Raw genomic sequence first — 22,946 nt, 5'->3', positions numbered from 1 at the left:
GGAATGGATATCGTAGGTCCATTACCACAAGCAAAAGGTCAGGTGAAATTTCTACTTGTACTTACAGATTATTTTACTAAATGGGTAGAAGCAGGAGCATTTAAACAAGTACGAGAGGAGGAAGTTAAAGACTTCATTTGAGAAATATAATATGCCGTTTTGGAGCACCAAAGGAAATCGTGTGTGACAACGGTCCGCAATTCATAGGAGCTCAAATCACTGAATTTTTTCAAAGTTGGCAAATTAAAAGGATAACATCTACATCATACCATCCAGTGGGTAATGGACAAGCGGAATCCACAAACAGGGTCATTATCAATAACTTGAAGAAAAGGTTACAGGATTCAAAAGGTAATTGGCTTGAGGTATTACCTAGGGTATTATGGGCTTATCGTACAGCGACAAAAACAAGCACGAGAGAAACACCCTTTTCAATGGTTTATGGTGCGGAGGCTTTGATTCCAGTTGAAATAGGAGAACCAAGCACACGGTACGTTCAAGCAACGGAGGAATCAAATGATGAAGAGATGCAAGTGAATCTTGATTTGCTCGAAGAAAGAAGAGAAGCTGCATTAATAAGGATGACAACACAAAAGCAAGTAATTGAACGATATTATAACAGGAAAGCACGCCTCAGATTCTTTAAAATTGGGGACTTCGTGCTTAAAAAGGTGTTCCAATCTACAAAAGCTGCTAATTCAGGAAAACTAAGTCCAACATGGGAAGGACCCTACAGAGTTCGTGACATTGCGGGAAAATGAGCATACGAGTTGGAGACAATGGATTGCAAGGTTCTACCCTCGCATTGGAATGCTGTCCACCTAAAACGATATTATTTCTGAGAAAGTACCTACGATCAGGTATCGCTGTATTAGAATTTTTCTTTGAATTGTTAAAATTGTACTAACGATTTTAGATGCTAGGCAAAAACCCTAACTCGTGCCAAATGATGAGTCACGACCTGCACGGCAAAATGGAATATTCTAAAATTCCCAGCCCAGGGTTACAAATTAATCTGATGGAAATACACACGGGTTAGGCAGTCTTCATCTTTAATCGCACCTCCGAGTCCCGTATGTTTTTCTATTTTCAGGAAAAAAGGACCAAATTGTGAGAAACAAACAAATGCTCGAGGCTTCATACTTCAGCGCTCAAACACTTGGGGGACTGCATATTGTACACAAATACGTGCGGTAAGACGGAGACGTAAATTGAAACAAGTATCGAGCAGAAGTTACGGAACCTCAGCATTCATCATTGTGTTCTTTCCTATCAAAACAAAGGAAGATGCAAAACATTCATCGTAGTGTTATTTCCCATGAGAACAACGGAATCACCTCTCAAACCCTTCCTAATACATTAAGATAGGGTCATGACTATGTATTGAAATAGGTTGTAAGGAAAAACCTTGTTGAATAGTATTTACTTTATAAAAATCTGTTGCAAGAAAAACAGTTATGAGAAAGTTATAGATGTATCTCAATACATGTAATATTCAAAAGCTTGTCCAAGTTCATGAATAAAAACTTGTCAAAGTTGTTTCAAACAAAACATGTGTGTTCCTATTTCTTTCATCGTATTATAACACCATTATGAAGTTGAGACGTCTTCTTCATTAAGTGTCAATATATAAAAGGGCCCTCTTTTATAAACCTCATGTTAATAAGTCATGAGGAGAATCATAAAGCATTTTCAAAGGATAAAAATGCTAAATTATTCTATAAGTCCTAAGTAGATAAGGAAAAGGCAAGAATAGAGCACATTGAATTACTAACAAACTTCTTGATATAATTAAAAAGACTAAGTAAGAACTTAGTCAACAAAAAGTTTATACAAGTGCCCCATTATTATAACTGGGGACTTTCACCAAAAAATCCCTTAAAAAAATAACTAAGGGATAAAACCATCATCCAACAAAGTAAGTAAAAACAAAGTCTGGAAATTTAACTAGTCATTGAAGGGGTTGGCACATCAAAAGTTGCAATATTAATTTCACTTTCAGAAACAGCCACATGCACGGTGACAACTTCTGAAGAAGCAGCAACAGGAGCGGTTTCAGCTGCGCTTGAAGTGTTAGGTTCAACGAGGGGAGCAAGAGTCACGAAAGTTTCAGCTTCCATAGACTGAGTCGTAGAAATTTCACCCTCAGAAACTGGAATTGCAACATCTTCAACTTCAACTGCCACAGCAACGACTTCGTCATTTACAGGCTCCTTAGCCACGAGAGCTTCAATTGTCAGAGAAAGAAAGTCAAATGGTTGTTGGGTTCTTTCAGTGGTTTCTAAAACTTTGGCCAACTCTAAGTCTAAGTCAAAGTTTTCTTGACTGGCCTCCATTAAAGCATCACGACGAGAGTTTAAGAAAGCTCAACTCACCTCTAAATCAAACTTCTCCTCAAGAAGTCCATACTCTCTTTCTCACATAGCAAGATCATTCTTTAACACTTGATGTTCAGCTAAATGAGAATCAAGGGAAGCTTCAAGGGAGGCATGGGAACTTTCTAAGGCATGTACTTTGTCAGAGGAGATCTTTAAATCAGCTTGAACTTGAGTCAAGTTCTGCACTAATTCTCCTGCATATTCTTCTTTCTTGTCCAAGAGTGCCTTAAGTTCTCTGATTTCTTCACTTGACTTTGATAATTGTTCTGAAAAGCAACATTCAAGGCGCTCTTTGGCTTTTTCAAATTGACTTGAAGAAGTTTTGGCAACTGCTAGCTCAGAAGTCAGACTTCGCTTTTGCTGCTCCAGGTGATTTCTACTCTCTTGCAATTCTTCTATGGTTCCTTGAGCATTCTCAAACTGCTCTTTCCAATTATTTGCTTCTAGCTGGGCTCTCTTGGCTATTTCCTCAGCCTCGTGGATAGACTTTTCAAACTCACGAGTTTTCTTTTCCAGAAGGGAAATTCTTCCCATCAATTCTGTACCAATGAGGTTAGCCTACAGTGACAACTCATAGAAATAAGAATTTAGAGATAAAAAAAAGCTTGTTAGTAAGTAGAGAAAAAAAATACCTTCAAAGTAGAATGAACTATGTCATTCATCAGAGTTAAGAAACTGTGACTGCTCATCTTCTTCTTCTTAATATCTCCAATCAAAGGCCTAAGCCAGACATCTGCTCCACCAGACTTCCTTAAAAGACTGTTATTAGCAGAAACTTCAAGTGTAACGCTCCTCATAGCCAAGCTTCTGCTACTGGAACCCACCTCTGCGTGTTGAACAGAGGGAGGGGGAGCTATAGAAGGAGGAGCGGTAGAAGAAGTGAAAATAACAGGAGTCAAAGGACTCGAAGCAGGTAAGGAAGCAGAGGCAGGCAAGGGAGCAGAAATAGATAAGGGACCAGGAATAGATAGAATGGGCAAGGAAACACTTGAAACCAACGGAGGAATAGAAGGAATGAGAACAGAGGAAGAAAAAGGAACTTCATCTAAAACTGGACCTAGTTCTCCACTTTCAAAACCACCCACAAAGAGGCATTGAATAAACTCATTGGTGTCCCTCGGAGTGGTTTCATCATCAGAAGGAATGCGAACAGGTTCGGTAAGAGAGGCACGGACAGGGGTAAATTCAGCTTCATCCTCGGAAACGATGCGTCTCCTAACTCTTGGTCTAGCTATTAAAGAGGTATCTCCATCTTCATCATTCTCAGAATCCTCTTCTACAACTTTCCTCTTTGATAGCGTAGCTTGAGTTCTCTCCAAAGAGAGTGAAGTACCAGAAGAGGCTCGAAGGGCAATAGCTACTTCAGCTGTCATTCCTCGAATAGCAAATCCTGACAAAAAGAAGGATGAAAAAGTTAGAAACAAGAAGGGACTTAACATACAAAAAAGCATAAAGAAATGCATATCGTGGGTTTTCACTTCCAACCATGTAAATTGGAAATGGATTTCCAAGTTCTTGCCTCCATAGGCACGACTTTCAAGATTGAATCTACCCAACCACGGAAATTAGGAACGGGTTCCACATCTCCCATAGTTGCTACAGAAAAGCAAAAAGAGACAAAATTAGAAAAGAAATTGAAATTCTTAAAGATAGGAACAGTAAGTAAAATAAAACTTACGTGCAAAGTTCCACTTCTCAGGGAAGGGGATATTTGTTTCACCCACCAAATCAACTGTGCGAATAGCAACATAACGAGTGTACCACCCACGATCCTTGTCATCTTCAGGGCTTACCAAGACCCTTTTACTTCTTGCAGTTAAAGTAAAAAACCCCATGGTGGAATAATTTGGGGTGGTAAAGATGAATAAGGTGGGGAAAGGTAAAGCTAACATTGGCTTTTACAGATAAATATCTCAAACAAGTCACTACTCTCCATACAAGGGGTCCAATTTGTCCCAAACAAATTTTGAAAAAGCGACAGAAATCAAGTATAACTGGGTCAATAGCATGAATAAATCCCAAAGTGAAGGGATAAGTATAAACAAAAGAAAATCCAATCCTAAAAGAAGATATTCTTTGGTTTGGATTAGGGATCACTATACGAAGATCACTTCTCTAGTTGCAATCTTTTTGAACAATGGAAATCAAAGGTTCAGTGATTAGAGAAGGAAAAATGTCAGCTTTCTCTAAATTAACAACTTGATCACGAAGAAATTTCCTATCATTCTCAAAGGACAAGTCATTGGGTACGATTTTCTCAACTAAAGGCTCTTGAAGAGACTCAGAAAGTTCTTTACCTTTAGAAGAGGGTTTCTTAGTGATAGAACCTCTAGAAATAGTGCTAAAACTAGAAGAAGGAGTGATGGAACCAGAGGAACCACCACGAACGGATCCTAGGCTACGAAGCCTGCCACTTCTACCCCTTCTATGTCTTACAGGGGCGTTGGGGAAGCTATCAAGAATTGGGATTCTCTTAGGGTTAGGATTCAGAGATGCTATTGCAGAGAAAAGATGAACTAAAGGAGAAAGGAACAAAAGTAAAGAGAAGGGTTTATGAAGAAGAAGACAAAGGAAAAAAGGTTAAATATGTGTATAATAGCAACCGTCAAACAAAGAAGCGTAATGATGGAAAGCCTATAATAAAGGCAATTATCACTTCGTAAATAGAAGGGATGAAGAAGCCTTGGAAAAAGGCTGTAGAATTACATACATATCAGAAGATGACACGTGTGCAGAACATTAAATAGAAAAGACAACTGAAGCGTCAGTACTGACATAGCATTGATTACGGCAAAAATTCCTTTTTCGTGAAGATCCACTTCCCAAATATTTAATTGGTAAATAAATGGAAAGTGGGGGGACTATCTATTGGAAAATACTGAATCAAAATATTGAAGATGACGTGTCATGACACATGGACTGGTCAAAAGGTCAAAACGCAATAAATAGCCAAGAGGCAGAAGAGACAACAGATATGAGGAGAAGAAAACAACCTAGGTGTGGACCGTTACTCAAATAGGTACGAGTCTCGTACCTATTCGAGTCATTTAAAGACCGAAGATCGGAAGGAGTTGAAGATACGAATCTGATGACGTAAAAAAGTCTAAATACAACATTAAATATCAAATATGTTAGAGAATTTGAATTAAATAGAAATGATTGTGTAACGTTTCTTTTAATGTCATTTATTGCTCATAATTACCTAATTAAGACAAAGACATTACATCTTCTCCTAGAATCAACTATAAAAGGAGAAGGAATCAACATCTTTAAAGACAAGAAATATTATTGAGATTACACTGAAATACAAAATTACTTATTACTTTATTATTCTCAAAAGTCCTTTATTATTTTCATCTCCAGATTATCGGTAACCCGAATTTTTCTATATTTCTAAGCTTTGACCAAAGACTCAGATTTTTGGTTAAACACTTTGCACAATATTTAAACTTGTACCAAATATAAGCATGTCATCAACATACAGACATATTATCACATATCATTGTCTACTACTTTAGTATAAACACATTTATCCACCTCAATTGAAGAAAATTCGTCTCTCAGTAAGACTTGCTCAAATTTCTCATACCACTGCTTAGGAGCTTGTTTAAGGCCATAAAGAGATTTAATTAATTTACAAACTTTATTTTCTTGTACAGGAATGACACAGCCTTCAGGTTGAACCATATAAATCTCTTCTTCTAAATCACCATTTAGAAAAGCAGTTTTCACATCCACTTGGTGGATAAACAGCTTATGAATTGAAGCTAAGGCAATTAAAACTCGAATAGAAGAAATTCTAATCACTGATGCAAATGTATCAAAATAATCTATATTTTGTTTTTGAGAAAAACCTTTTACTACTAATCGAGCTTTATATTTATCTAAGGATCCATCAGGATTAAATTTTCTTTTGAAAATCCATTTACAACCAATAGATTTTGTACCAGGAGGTAAGTCAGTTAAAATTCATGTATTATTTTTCTTAATAGAATCAATTTCAATTTTTATTGCCTCTTTCCAATATTTAGCATCTGAAGAAGATATAGCTTCAAAATAATTTGATGGTTCATTATCGACAAGAAAAGTCTGAAAATCATTTCCATAAGAAAAATATTCTTTCCTAGGCCTTTTACTCCTTCTCAGTTCCTCAATAGAGGTAATTTCTCTATTTGTTTCAACAGGTGTATGAAAATTTTTATCAGACAATGGATAAATATATTCAAAGAACTCAGCATTCTTTGTTTCAATTATAGTATTGCAATCAAGCACATCACTTTTCAAAATAAAGAATCTATATGCAGCACTATGTTCAGCGTATCCAATAAGCATGCAATCAGCAGTTTTAAAACCTATTTTTTCTTTTTAGGTTCAGGCAAAAGAACTTTAGCATGACACCTCCACACTTTTAAATATTTTAAATTAGGTTTATAACCCTTCCACAATTCATAAGGAGTTGTGTCATATTCTATTTTGTAGGTGACATGCAGATAAAATAGTTTCACCCCACAAATTATCAGGAGCATTAAAACTAACTAACATAGAGTTCATCATCTCTTTCAATGTTCTATTTTTTCTTTCAGCGACTCTATTTGACTCAGGTGAATAAGACAGAGTTACTTCATGAGTAATTCCATTATTTTCACAAAATTCATTTAAAGATAAATATTCTTCACCTCTATCTGATCTAATTCTCTTGATTTTTCTACTAAGTTAATTTTCAACCTCAGTTTTATAAGAAATAAAAACATTAAATGCATCATCTTTATTTCTAAGTAAATACAACTTAGTATATCTAGAAAAATCATCAATAAAAGTCACATAATATCTTTTACCACCTCTAGTCATAGTCTGCTTTAAATCGCTTAAATCAGAGTGAATTAAAAATAACAATTCAGTTTCTCTATTTACGAAAAAACAAGTCTTTCTAGTACTTTTAGCTTCAACACATATTTCACACTTGTTAATATTGCTTGAGTTTAAACCATATATTAATCCTAGCGACTGTATTTTCTTTGTATACGCGACATTAACATGTCCTAGTCTAGCATGCCACAAAGAAATTGACTCAACCATATAAGCAGAAGAAGATGCATTTTTATTGCTAGTATCGGAAGTATTAAGTACAAATAAACCATGGTTACAATATCCATTGCCCACAAAAATATCATTTTTGGTCAATACGACCTCATCATTCTCGAAAGAAACCTTCGCTCCAATTTTTCCTAATAATCCCACTGAAACCAAATTGGTTTGGATATTAGGAACTTGTAATACATCACTCAATGCTAGAGTTTACCAGATGTGAGTTTGAGAAGAATTTTTCCTTTCCCAAGAACGCGAGTTATTCTTGAGTCACCAAGATAAATAGTTTCTTCTCCTTCCTCAATTTGGGTATAAGACACAAATGTGCCTAGTAGCACAAGAGTTTATTACCCAATTTCTCACATTAGCCATATTATTTATTTGAAAAATGACTGCAATAATTATATTATCCGCTTTAGTCAAATTTAATTTTGACTTAGCGAGATTATCATTTATCCCAACTCTTCTCTTGCATTGAGGTGCATTTTTCTTGAAGGTTTTAATATTATCATTGGATATGTAACCATATCTATTCACATACCTGTGTTTTGACATTAGTGTCTGCCAAGGTTGTGGATGCAATAACGTATTTGTAACACCATGAATATATGGAAGGACAGCTGGAATAGTAGCAACGGAGACAACACCAAAATTGGCAGCACCATCAACAATTTCGCCAGTAGTATTACCATAGTTTCTTAGATTGTAGGGAAATGACACCGAAAAATAAAAATAATAATACTGCTTCAATATTATTTGTAAGAGGATACATAGATTGACTTGAGTCGTGCTGAGCACTGTTGCTATAAGAGGATAACATATTATTTGTAAGAGGATACATACTGCTTCATATCTCCCTTTTGTTGTTTTCTTAATTAAAAAAAGGAGTAACATAAATTATAAAATCATAAAATCATTATCCTCTCATATTATATATTTATGTTGCTATAATAAAATTATTTTTAATATTACAAAAAGAATAATTTCTTTATAAATTTGAACATAATTTAACTTCATTCATTTTTTTTTCTTAATTAAAACTTATCATAGTTACACAAATATTATGATAGATTTAAGATTATAAGTTTTAAAAAATTAAAACACGTATTTCTGATCGAACTTCGATAAATCAATGAAATTTGTTACCATGCAGTGCAACGGGCAAGATCGAAGAATTTTATGCCTCCCGCGCCCTCTCTTTCAATTGAGCTGATCACCTCCCTTCGCTAGTAAGCGTTGTGCGATGAGCAGCTTGCGTGCGCTGTTGCCGGAGCTACTTCTTCTTACTGAATGCCCGGTGCCCACCAAAGCACATACTCTACTCACCACTACTGGACTAGTCTACGGGCTGGTGATACTATTACACTACAGATTGATGGATTTACTGGTATACAATATGTTTACGATTATAGATTTCAAAAGCCTTTATTTTTCTTTCAAATTCGTATATAATCTTATAAGTCCACATAAATCACAATTAAGACTGCACTAAAATTCACTATTTTAATGATATCAAAATGTCGTTGAGGTCATATAAACTTGTACCTATTTATTAACTCGGTAAATAAACTTATAACTTTCTCCTTTGAACATCTTTATTTGACAAAATGACAATCAATATTTTCTATAATCAGGGGCGGATTTATAGGTATATATATGGGGCACGTGAACTCATGATATTTCCGTCAAACTAAGTATTTTATGTATGTATTTTTTAGAATTTGTCTAGTATTATCTGCTGGCACCCATGCTCCAAAGAAGCTAAATGGTGCACTTGATTGAATATTGAGTTATTTACCTAGATGGCTAGGAATCAAATACCACTTAATACTTCTTCTTTTTTCCCTCTTTTTTTAATAGTACACCCATATTATAAAAATCTTAGATGTTGTCCATAATTCTTACAAATTAGTCAATCTCTTGTACCTTTTTTTCCTCTTTTCAGAAAGGAGGAAGGGAAGTAATTTAGGAAAAAAGAAGAATAAAGATGGGATTATCCGATATGAGGCATGCACGCCATTCAATACAAGAAGACGTCAGGGTTCAATCGAGCCGTTCCAAAAACCAACCCTCTCCTATATCCTTACTCACCCATAAATACCCCACGCGGATGTGCTTTGCTCCATGCCACTCTATCACACGCAATGCAACTCCACCTCCAACGAATTGGTACAAATTTACCTGTACCAAATATTCATATCACATCAATAAATGTATAACATGTCTTTCTGCATATAAACTTTTTACTAAATAATTTTAACTTTAATAAGTTAATGTAATTTGGTATAAGTATTCCATCCCAACAAAATTAATAGCACGTTTGGAGTATTTACTTTTTTGGGCAATTCTTTTTTAAAGTTAAGATGTTTGTCCAAACTTTTAGAAGGAAAAAAAATATTTTTGAGTGGAAGCAAAAATAATTTTGAGAAGCAAAAAAAGTTCACGTTTTTTTGCAAAAGACTTTTTTTAAAAGCACTTTTAAAAGAATTACACTAAAAACACTTTTTAAAAGTTAACCAAATATTAATTGTTGCTCAAAAATATTTTAAAAAAAAATAATTAGCAAAATATAAATTACTTCTCACCAATCAAAAGAATATTTTCCAACCACACCTCCCCTCGGACCCAAAAGGAATATGCCATTTTCAAATTGCCTACTTAGGGAATATATAAAAAATTGCATTTTGCAGCAACCATACAATACGGATACGCTGGAAAAACATACGGAATCAGAAAACATATGACTTTGGTAGTGTCGTATTCAGTGTCTTGAAGAAACTTGTACATGGATGGATAATTTGCACAAACTGGATTATTCGATACCACTATTAAAATTTTGACCTTTATAAGTAAAGTCTTGGGTAAATAATTTTTGGTAAGAATTTTAGGAAGTGTTCCTAGCAATTATAAAAATAAAATAAAAATATGGTGATTACTAGGATTTGTCACAAACACAGTAACTGCCTGAATTTTTCATATGATGATTACTAGATTTGCCACAAAATATAGCTACCGCAACAATTTTTTATATGAGAAAATTTTAGTGCTTCCCAAACTTCCAGATGGAGGCTTTTTTCTCAAAGTTTTCTTATTGGGGTCAAAATTTAAAATGATGATGTCTATTATCGTAATTTTCTTTATGAATTGGGTGATTTGCAAAAATAGGACACTTCAGGTGTCACTCTTAATTTTTTGACCTCACATTATCAGGTTAAAACGGTCCGAAGATACTCTTAATAAGGTGTAATATTATTTGTTTTGGGCTAAACTCACACGATTTTTCACAAAAGGTCTCACACAGTTAAGAGTATCCAACTCCTTATAACTAGAATTTTTCTTTCTTTCTACTTTCCATACGAGACTTTATTCACACACACCCAACACACATGCCCCATGGACAGAACTTCAAGTTTAACGAGAGTTGTCTCTCGCTTGTCCATGGACAATTTTTTTTGACTTTTGACCTTAAAGGCTTGCCTATGGGGCATGCGATGATCAAAAAATTAAGATCATCCATTTTCAAAGTCATTAAGTATAATTTTCACCATCAAAACCATCTATTTTCAAGGTTATTATGTATAATTTTCTGGGTAGAATTCTTCTAGATTTGCAGAGTCCAAGTTAATCAAAAACTTAAGTTTATGAAAATTTAGCGTACTGATAAAAGAAGAAAACCGCTTAGGGCATCTCCAATACTTACACTATTTTTTTACACTAAAATAGTGCAACTTAATTCCAACCCATTACATTATTTTTTACACTAAAAAGAATATTCCTTTTATATTCTTCTTTCTCTTCTATATTATATTATTTTTTATTTAAATTTATTCTTTGTTTTATAAAACAAATGCTTTTTTATATTTTTTTACATATTCATCCCATATAATTCATATTTCTTTCTTATACAATTATTTAATTATGTTGCACATTTTTTGTTTTTTTATGGTTATATATTTTTATACTATTATAACTTAATTATAATAAAATTAACTTATAATTTTATATAAAATAAAATATACCAAAATTAATTTATAAAAATTATACACCAAATTAAAATTATTTAAAATAAATATTATAAAGATATTACATAAAAAGTATAAGTAATTACAAAATTTATAACATGTTAAATTAAAAGTGTTATATAATAAAAGATAATGATAAATATTGATGAATAGTAATGGTGTTGATGAATAGTATCAGTATTCACACACCAAAATAGTGTGTAAGAAATAATATTGGGTTGGAGCACCAAAATACCAAATCTTATACCAAAATAGTGTTTGGGATCAAAAATAGCGTTGGGTTGGAGATGGTCTTAGACAAATCTTCTAATGACATACATTTTGAAGAAGTAACTGTTGAAAACAAACATAATATTTAGGATAGGCAAAATACATAAGTACCCACCTAACCTATGGCCCAAATCCCCCTTACACACTTTCTGTGGACGATAATAATATTACAGATGCAATATTTCTAAAATGTAGCTAGTACACACCATTTTTTTCTTGACCAGCTTTGCAAAATATGTGTGAGGTCACGCGCCAATAAGGTCGTGACACGTGTCCTAACTGAAGAAAAAAAAGAAAACACTAAATTTACACCAATTGATAATATTTAAAAGAAAACAAACAAAAAAGAAACAAAGCCCCCCCTCCACGTTTCTCATCTTCTTCTGAACCTCATTCCCGTCGACCTCCTCCTCTAAACTCCATCAGCCATGGAAAATCCCCACCAGAACAAAATATTAACATGAATTTTCACTATTTTTTTAGCCTATAAAATTTTCACTTTTTTTTTTAGTTTCTAGGTTTTGTTTGTTTTGTTTGCTGTGGAATCACCATTGTTACCGATGGGTTTGCCACTGTAACAGTGGTCGAAAATGGAGGTCGCTGTTGCTTGCCTTTTTTTTAACCAAACGAGACCAGATTTGAACGAAGAACACCAGCTTGCCGAAAGATCTGATAGCTCCACCCACGCGGAGAAGATCTGAGCTCATCGATCATGAACTGACAGTGAAACTAATGACCTGACAATAGAGTTTTCGGCTTATTGCTTGAGGTCGTTGCCGGTATTACGAGTTATGGCTGACATCTTCTTAAAGGAGATGCAATAGGGAGGAGATGAGGAGGTTGTAGTTGTCGCCGGCTTCCGGGGAGAGCTCGAAATGGGAAAGAAGGGCTTGGATATCATTTTCTTTTCATTTAATTATTAAATTAACAAAAATAAGTGGACAAATAAGATTTAGACACGTGTGCTTATATAAGGACTTGGACAGATAATGCATTGGTTTGACGCGCTCATTTTTTTTGTTAAACACGCACGTGTCATCTAGCAAACGTAGTGTGTATTAGGCACAATTTTAAAAGGTTGCGTGTGTAATATTATTATCGTCCACAGAAAGTGTATAAGGGGGATTTGAGCCATAGGTTAGGTGAGTACTTATGTATTTTGGCTTTAGGATACGACACTTATAATAGTCATGAGTTTTTATCTTAAAACTCAAAATTGTTTAAGAAATGTTTTTAAATAAACATATCATTAAGATGATTGAATGTCTAAATATACTATGTAGTCAAATTTGACTGTCCTTCCAACGATTTCACTGGTAATTTAATTTCAAGTTGGACAATAATTTTTTTTGTTCTAATTTATTTACTCCACATGTTAGTTTTATTGTTTCGTCAGTAGCTCTTTTGAGAGAAGAAAAAACTACAAATTAGTGACCAGTTTCTCTTAATTTCGAGTTTTCTTTAGTCTTTACCCAAACAGCTAAACTGCTTCTGCTTTCCTTATTTAGCGGAGATGATGCTTTTTATATACATAAAGAAGATTTAGAAAAATGCGATGTTGTGTTATGGGGGGAAAGGGTGGTGTGTGTCCACTGTTTGCACATGTTGATACTTGATGCTCCCAACATGTATGGAGTCGAATTATGAGATTTAACCTACAGGGCGTGAGTTTAAATCTACTTTATACTTAAATAATCAAATATTTTAATTCCACTATTACTTTTCCTCTCTAATTTCACTTCTGTGCATAACAGTTACCACAATTAGTGCAGTTATACTTACTATCTTAAATTTATAATAATACCTATACAGTTAATTATAATACAAATATTCAGCAGATATATTTAAAATAAAATCCTGAATTCATTTTCCTTTATTACCACACTTACCAAAAAAATTAAAAAAAGATTCCTTATCAAAGAAAAAGTGCAAGAAAAGGTAACAGTGAAGATAAGTCATTAAAGTACGCTCTTTTACTTTCCTTTTTCTCGTGTTTGAATTCCTTCTTCGTGGGTCCCATTGCCACGTCCTCCAACTATCACCGCCGTTCCATCAATTATATCATTCCCATCTCAACAATCAAAACATCCCTCGGTCGAACACGAAGGTCCAGTTTAACTTCGATAAAACCACACACACGTTAACATATCACTCAAATCCTCGGATCTTCTGTATTTCACAGTATAAGACCCCCACACTCCCACTTTCTACTCTCTATCTATTCATTCTTCACCTTCAGCTTCTGTACTTTCCGGCTAGTTTTCTTAGGGTTACGGTGAAGTATGGGGGCGGCGTTGTTACCAGATCTAGGGGCGGAGATTGTGATTCCGGTATGCGCCGTCATTGGAATCGTGTTCTCGTTAGTTCAATGGTACCTTGTTTCGAACGTGAAGCTGACGCCGGAATCATCTTCTCCGAGCAACAACGGTAAGAATGGGTACGGAGATTACTTGATTGAAGAAGAAGAAGGTATTAATGAACAAAACGTTGTCGTCAAGTGCGCCGAGATACAGAACGCTATCTCTGAAGGTGAGCTAAAAAAACTCTCATTTCAGATCTCCTTAGATTCTTTCCAGATCTGAGTGTTGTGTACTTGCCTTGTCGGTGCTCTTTCTACTCATTTTGGTGTATAATACTCCCATCGTCCCAATTATGTGATGTTGTTTGAGCTGCTACCAAGTAAAAAAAAAAGATGGTTGAAACGCGTGGATTAAAACAAATCATAGACATTTGTGTGGCTATAAATATCTCATGAAGTATAAAATGAGAAGTTTAATTTTTAACTGTTTTCCTTATGTATCCTTTATGGACAGACTAAAAAGGAAAGAGCCTTCTTTGCTGGGTAACAGTGGAGGAAATGGAGAAGAAAGTTCAAAGTTTTGCCTTTTTCATCTTTCTTTAGTGAATTTGAATTTTTTGCTGGTTAAAACAACAAACCTTTTTATGCCTCCAGGAATTTACCTGGTAGTTAAGTGAAGAGAGCCATCTTTATTTTCTGTGCTAGAAGCATTAGATTTCTCCTAAAGAAGAACAAACCTTTTTTACCGCATCTTTTGTTTATATAATGTTCAAGCTCATATGCTTATCTTTAGTTGAGTTCAACATCTTTTTTTAATGTGTCATTAACATTTGTTTCTGGAAAGGCTAAAAAGAGCAATCTTTTGACTGGTTACGTGAAAGTTAGACATTATAGATGCAATTGTTGAGAAGGTCGCATATTGGTGTAGGGGTTGTCGTGATAGATATTACCCTCTTGAGGTTGCAGTTTTGAGCTCATTGGTGACTTGGACTTCAACCTCTTGGTTTCGAGGTGAAGGGCCTTTCCACTAGGCTGTCTGTTCTTGTTTTTAGTTCACAATGGTTGCTGTCTTTTCCTTTAATGATTTGCTGGCCTGAGTGAGTGTGTAGCCAGCTGCTTTATAAAGTTAAAAGAAGGCCAAGTGACGAATTCTTGGATTGTTAAAAGCCAGCTTAAGTCTTTCTTGCGTTGTTTAGATACTTCTCTTCTAAGGAGATACATGATGGTGGAACTCTTTTTTTGGTGCTAGAGCGATATATGAAGTAGTCTAGCAATTATTCTGTTTATTTTTCTGCATCTCCTATTTCATGGGGTTCTATTTTCAACATTTTCCCATCCCGTTTTACTTTTACTCAATACTTTAGTCACAGAGAAATTCTGTTGTAAAGTAATTATATTATTCCTATAGGGTGTGCGTTTCTAATCCAGTTCTTATTTATTTATTTACCAATACCAAATATCTGATGTGATTGCTGACCATGGCAGGGGCGACATCCTTCCTGTTCACTGAATATCAGTATGTGGGTATCTTCATGATTGCTTTTGCAATTCTGATCTTCATTTTCCTCGGCTCTGTTGAGGGCTTCAGCACTAAGAGCCAACCATGCACCTACAACAAGGAGAAACTTTGCAAGCCAGCCCTTGCAACTGCCATCTTTAGCACTGTATCATTCTTGCTAGGTGCTGTCACTTCTGTTGTTTCTGGTTTCCTTGGGATGAAAATAGCAACGTATGCAAACGCAAGGACAACCCTGGAAGCAAGAAAAGGTGTTGGAAAGGCTTTCATAGTAGCATTCAGATCTGGTGCTGTGATGGGTTTTCTCCTTGCAGCCAATGGTCTCTTGGTACTTTACATTGCGATTAATCTCTTCAAGCTATACTATGGTGATGATTGGGAGGGCCTTTTTGAGGCAATTACTGGATATGGTCTAGGTGGCTCCTCCATGGCTCTTTTTGGTAGAGTTGGTGGTGGTATTTACACCAAGGCTGCTGATGTTGGTGCTGATCTTGTTGGGAAGGTTGAGAGGAACATTCCAGAAGATGATCCCAGAAATCCTGCTGTAAGCTACATGTTTTTCTTTTGGTGTAATATATGACCTCTTGTAATGAGTATGTCAATAATCTATTCTTAATGTCTTTGCAGGTTATTGCTGACAATGTCGGCGATAATGTTGGGGACATTGCTGGAATGGGGTCTGATCTTTTTGGCTCATATGCTGAAGCATCATGTGCCGCTTTAGTTGTGGCTTCCATCTCGTCTTTTGGAATTAATCATGAATTCACTGCAATGTTGTATCCCCTGCTCATAAGTTCTATGGGTATCCTCATTTGTTTGATCACTACCCTTTTTGCAACTGACTTCTTTGAAATTAAGGCTGTCAAGGAAATTGAACCGGCACTGAAGAACCAGCTTATTATCTCAACTGCTCTTATGACGGTTGGAATTGCAATTGTTACATGGACTTGCCTTCCATCTTCCTTTACCATCTTTAATTTTGGAGCTCAGAAGGTTGTAAAGAATTGGTACGTGTCAGATTGTATTGTTCTGTTGAATTTTAGCTATTTTATTAGATGCGTGTTTCCAGATGTGACGTTTAGTAGCGAGCTGACGCATGGTAATATAAATTGTTAATTGAATATGCCTCACAATTGCCCATTTTTAATCTTTATACGTTGAACTTCATTTGTTTGGATTTTCAATTTCAAGCAGTATTGTCCTCCTGTGTTTGTTTAAATTGGTACTGAATTATTATTTTGTTGGTAAATGCAGGCAACTATTTTTATGTGTGGCTGTTGGTCTTTGGGCTGGACTTATCATTGGGTTTGTCACTGAGTACTACACTAGCAATGCTTATAGGTGGATATCATAGTTCAGTTTCATCCTGTGATGTTGTGTTATTGGTTGTTGATATATTCTCTGATCGCTTTGACATTCTTTACGCTGTTGTTTATGTTGCAGCCCTGTCCAAGATGTAGCTGACTCCTGCAGGACTGGAGCTGCCACCAATGTTATTTTCGGCCTCGCACTTGGATACAAATCTGTCATCATTCCAATTTTTGCCATTGCAATAGCTATCTTTGTCAGTTTTAGTTTCGCTGCCATGTATGGTATTGCAGTTGCCGCGCTTGGGATGTTGAGCACCATTGCAACTGGACTGGCCATTGATGCATATGGACCTATCAGTGACAATGCTGGAGGAATAGCTGAGATGGCTGGTATGAGCCATCGGATTCGTGAAAGGACAGATGCCCTTGATGCCGCTGGAAACACCACTGCTGCTATTGGAAAGGTTTGTTGCTTTCCAAATTTGTTTTGCTTACATTCTTGTGAGCCTTTCTGGTGCATAGTTAAGGAGATCTATGACATAAATATTTATGGTAATTGGAGTATTATCAATGTGTGCTTGTCTTCAATCATCTTTTAGTTCTAATCTTGATTGGAATCTTCTTTCTTATTTTCGCAATGGAACTTCGTTCAGACATGTTTCCTCTCCTTTTTGCTAACATACGACTCTCATTTCTTTCTAGGGCTTTGCCATTGGATCCGCTGCCCTCGTGTCTTTGGCACTGTTTGGTGCTTTTGTGAGTCGGGCTGCAATTACTACAGTTGATGTCTTGACTCCCCAAGTTTTCATTGGTTTGATTGTTGGCGCCATGCTTCCCTACTGGTTCTCTGCCATGACCATGAAGAGTGTGGGTAGTGCAGCTTTGAAGATGGTTGAAGAAGTTCGCAGACAATTTAACACTATTCCTGGTCTCATGGAGGGCACTGCCAAGCCTGATTATGCGACTTGTGTTAAGATTTCAACTGATGCATCTATCAAGGAAATGATTCCCCCAGGTGCTCTAGTCATGCTTACACCCCTCATAGTTGGGATTTTCTTCGGAGTGGAGACTCTCTCTGGTGTTCTTGCTGGTGCTTTGGTTTCGGGTGTACAGGTATGAGTTGATTCTTTATTTTAACACTTTGGAGTTGTCTTTTGTTCAAGTTATAACGACTTACTAAAATATATATTCTTTTGATAGAATTGTGTCTAATTCTGCCCTTCATCTCTCATCTTACAGATAGCAATATCTGCATCGAACACTGGTGGTGCATGGGACAATGCCAAGAAGTATATTGAGGTAACGAAAGAAACATCTCTGGTGTAACTTTTTGGTGTTTCATTACACATAGTTTATTCATTTTAATTTTCCGTCAGGCTGGTGCTTCGGAGCATGCAAGGACCCTTGGTCCAAAGGGTTCAGACCCACACAAGGCTGCTGTTATTGGTGACACCATTGGCGACCCTCTGAAGGACACTTCAGGCCCATCACTCAACATTCTGATCAAGCTGATGGCAGTCGAATCTCTCGTATTTGCTCCATTCTTTGCCACTCATGGTGGTCTGCTTTTCAAGATTTTTTAAGGAGCTTGTTGGGAGGCATTCACATACCTCTGGTTTTTCTTTCCTCGACACCCTTTTACTCAAATTTCCCCAAGCATGGGGCTTCCAAGTTAGTTCGTAGGTAGTCAGAGGTTTTAGTTTTGATGAGCTGATGATGACGACGATATTTGTTAGCTCTGCAAGGAAGTAAAAGAGAGTTGTCGGCTTGCTTGTACTAGTCTTTTGTTAGTGTATTACCTTTCATGTTCTGCGGGACCTAGTTTCCAATTTTGTTTGTAACGCGTTCTAAGGAGATGGAGACATGTTCACATCTTGTTTTGTTACACAACGCAGATTGTCTCTCGACGTGTGTGATCCCCCATCACCACCCATTTCCTTGGAAAGTAGACTTAATTTTCACTGAGATCTATTTTTTCACTCTTGTATCGGGAAGGAATCAGGAAATCTTTAAGGAACTATACTTTTCCTTGCATTCTCTAAATTCGAATAGATCACCAGTTCAAGTGCCTGAGAAATAAGGATTTATATGACATGATGAGTTGACTTCATATATAACATGATATCAAAGTCTGAAAGCTTCTGAGTTCGGATCTCAGTGTTATTTACCAACCAAAATATTTGTTAGGTGCTTAATGTCAGTCCTTAGACTTAAACTAAGTACATGTGCGGTACTTGACAACTCACTCACGATCTTGCACAACTTGCTTATGTTTTTGCTATGCCAAGTCGGCTTTACTATACTCAAGATTGCTATGGAAATGTTAGAAAGAATGCAAGGGAATTGCTAAAAGAAGCTTTGTATGAGAGAAAATTTGAATTGTTTGCTTGGTGAGTTACAAATGAATGACCCCTTTATATGCTAGTCTCCAAGGGGTTAGTATATAAATATTAATTGTTGCACAAGTCTTTAATATTTATAAGATAAAGGCTTTCTCTAGAATTCTCTACAAGGTTAGAAGATTCCAAGAATTTTCCTAGCAAATCTATAAGGATCTAGGGTCTTTCATGGGAAATGTCCATATTTTTCTATAATCTTCCCACAAGTGGTAGCCTTCCCCTCATGTAAGCTTCCACATGTCATTAATATATGTCAAATGACGCCTATAAAAACTTTTCTACAAGATGAGGACTATGATTTGTGACTGATTACATCCCAGGGATGATTCATTCTAACTAAAGCAGACAGTAAAGGGAAAAAAGTTTCCAAATCTGAAGATGAGTTCAACTCCGAGGACTACTGGATTCTCAAAAAGAATGCTAAGGCGACATTAGTTCTCCACAATGCCTATATGGCATGATGACATGTTGGGTCATCACAGTCTCCTATACCTAATGTTGCGGCGACCACAGCGCAATGCTGCTGCATAAACCCTCGGATCTTATCCTTGAATTGCCATAAATCTTCATATCATTTCCACGTGGCCTCATCCGGTGATTGCCCCTTCCAATGGACGAGGAACATAGCAGTGGCTTTCTGCCCTTGTTTTGGTCTGGTAGTCAATTTTAGCCCCAATTTCCCGATCATGCGAGGTGGTAATAGTAGTAGGTGCTCGACTTGATTGGCTCCTACTCGGATCATCCTTGTTTTCGTGATATGGCCTAAGCATGCTGGCATGAAAGACATGATAGATCTTAAGATGTAATAGCATGTCAAGCTTGTATGAGATCTTGCCCACCTAGGCAATGATCTTAAATGGCCCATCATACCTGCGAATCAAATTCTGATGCATGCCTTGTAGTGCCTTGAACTGTCTTGGGTTAAATTTTACCATGTCAATGTCCTCAACTCTATAGTTTGTGGGACGTCGCTTGCAGTCCGCAAACTTCTTCATCAATTTGCTCATCACATCCTTTGGCCAGTCAACCCCCCAAACTCTTTCCTTCGAACGCAGTTGGTAATGAATGTGGAGTTTGTGGTCGAAGGGAAACCTTCAAATTTAGGACCCATTTGGATATAGATTCCCATTTATTTTTTGAAAAAGCTGATTTGAGTGAAGTTTGATTTGAAATTGAAAAAGTGTTTGGACGTGAATTTTGGGGCAATGTTTGGCATATCAAAAAGTCTTTTTTCTTCAACTAGAAAGTCCAAAGTGGTCATGATTTGGCCTAACAAAAGTCTTAAGCTTTATTTGGGATTTGAAGTTTTGGTATTCAAAATCATCTAAATGCTAGATTAATTCTATAAACAAATACATATTTGATTTTTTTTTTGTGAAAAAACTTCCAAAATATATGGCCAAACGCCTACTTAATATCATTTATTTGTTAAATCTTAACATTTAATTTTTGATAATTAACTTTATATGTAAAATTTAATCTAAATGTGGAATTACACTTGTGCAACCAAACAATACACTTGTAATTACACAATAATTATATTATAACAAACAAAAAGTTGTCGTAATTACAATACTGTGTAATTACTACCCTAATAATTACATCACTTTGAATTACCTGGTGTCTTTCCAAACAAACCCTTAATTGAACTCTCGTTCAAATGTGCGAGATTATCAAATCAGGGTCTTCAAAGAGACAAACAAGTGGCTATGAGGTGAGAATTCAGATCACAATGTCAATAAAAATCAAAGGGGACCTATTGGCACGAGACTTGGATTTGCAAATCAGTACCTCACTTCACAAGCTATTGAATTGCTAAAGAGATAGAGTCGAGGGCCCACAACAACCTTAGCTAAGATTTGAGCAACACAAATGGTCCCTAAAAAACCACTCGATGATTGTTTAGTCAATACAAGAGTCTCAAGGTCACAACTATCACCATCCTTTACACATCAATTTGTTTTTAACCATAAGTCAAAGGTAAATGTGTTAGGCCTAAGTGAAGCTTTGCCTGAGGCACTATTGTTCACTAGCTACTATTTACACAAAAACGAAAAGAAAACAGACTCAAACCCTTAAGAAGGTTGTCACGCCATCCAACATCGGGAAGAGCCACCCGGTTCACACAAACTCCGCCTTTGGAAAGAACCGTGACATTAAGAAAACCAAAGGCTTATTGATTATTAAAACTTGTAAAAATAAGAAGCTACGAACTAAAAAAGAAGCTACTAAATGAAATAAGAAGCTATACTATTAAGGAAAATTGCAAAAAAAGTTATGAAGTAAAATACGAAAAGTAAACTGAATATGTACTATAGGGGATTGAGACGAATATATATAAGAGGGAATGAATATATACATGGAAAAGTAACTTTATATACATACCGAAATTGAAAAATAACAAAAAGTGAAAAATAAATGGTAAAGTTATATACATACCAAAAGTGCAAAATAACAACAACGAAAAAATCAGTATCATAATTACAATCCAATTATCAAATCATCAAAATAGGACCCCCACATAAAAACTAGCATTGCCCTCAATGCTAATAGCAAAAATAAGATCAAAAAGGGGTTAGAGAATAAAGAAAAACTCCCTACGGGTCCTCTGTCTGCATGGGGTCTTGTGGATGGGTCCCTAGATCACCTCCCTCGGGGTCCTGTGGCTGGCCTGAGGCACCTCCGGTAGGGTCCTCCAGCTCAATCTCCAAGTCATCAGCATGAGGAATCAGTCGTCTCCTCCTAGGCTCTCCATCAACCTCCTGCTCCTGTACCTGCTTTGCCTGAGCTGCTGGCATTGGATCCTCCAATAATAGCTCCAATGGTATGTCGCCAGTTGACTTCATCTTTTCCACCTCTCATCTCAACAGCTTTACTGACTTCTTTGAGGCCCGAGTCTTTTTCAGCTTCTTTGTCTGCTTGCTCAGCTCCTTAATTGATTTTCCTTGAACTGCAGGAGCATCCATCCTTGTTCGGAAAAGGGTAGGATCTCTCATCCTTGTTGACCACTCTAGTGATCACCCTGGACATGATATTCCCGACGTTGATCAGGTACCCTTCCATTATGGCCGCCACTATAATCGTCCTGAAAATCGGCATGTCACTGTCATGAGTAGTGGGGTCCAATCTGCTGCACACAAATGTCTCCCAACCTTTCGCCTCGAAGTTCAGGGTGTTCTTGTAGATAGGGACCCCTACTGTCAACCAAGCTGGAGTAGTATCTGAGAGAGCAAGTATTGATGCTAACTACGGGCGGCCTCATCCATGGCCACCTTCTCCAAGTACAACGACTCATCTTCATCATTGAATCCGATATAGTTGTTCCGAGTATTCCCATCAAACCTAACCTTCAAGTTCTGCACCTTAGTCACAAATGCACCCTTTTTGATATGGGCGACATTGGCATAAAATTACTTGACTAGGTGCTCATAAGCATCCGGCAGCCCGCTTGTGAAGTGTTTCCACCCTAATCTTTCATAAAAGTGCCGCTTCACATTGGGGTTGTGGGTAAGAAGATCCCATTCTATAAATTGACGCTCATGTATGAGTGACCTGCGAGGCCACCACTCTCGAAATCTGTGGTAGGCCTGCTCACTGACAAACCTCTGTTGCCACACTACTGGGTTTCTTGTCCTATCCAAACCTCCAGTCTGGGTATCATCCCCTT

The 22,946-nt window shown here is 36.4% G+C and overlaps 1 protein-coding gene across 1 annotated transcript; it reads left to right on the top strand.

Moving 5' to 3' along the window:
- Positions 1–13,866: 13,866 nt before the first annotated feature.
- LOC104242725 (pyrophosphate-energized vacuolar membrane proton pump-like) lies at positions 13,867–18,859 on the top strand. Its single transcript, XM_009797811.2, has 8 exons — positions 13,867–14,284; positions 15,540–16,114; positions 16,198–16,577; positions 16,825–16,911; positions 17,014–17,344; positions 17,583–17,993; positions 18,120–18,179; positions 18,257–18,859. Exons 1-8 carry the CDS (start codon positions 14,038–14,040, stop codon positions 18,461–18,463), a joined length of 2,298 nt encoding a protein of 765 aa, XP_009796113.1. The 5' UTR covers positions 13,867–14,037; the 3' UTR covers positions 18,464–18,859.
- The last annotated feature ends 4,087 nt before the right edge of the window (positions 18,860–22,946 follow it).

Source organism: Nicotiana sylvestris, chromosome 10, assembly GCF_000393655.2.
Source record: "Nicotiana sylvestris chromosome 10, ASM39365v2, whole genome shotgun sequence".
In the NCBI taxonomy this organism is placed as follows: domain Eukaryota; kingdom Viridiplantae; phylum Streptophyta; class Magnoliopsida; order Solanales; family Solanaceae; genus Nicotiana; species Nicotiana sylvestris.
The sequence above is the reverse complement of the archived record's forward strand: the minus strand, read 5'-3'. Positions and strand labels throughout refer to the sequence as shown.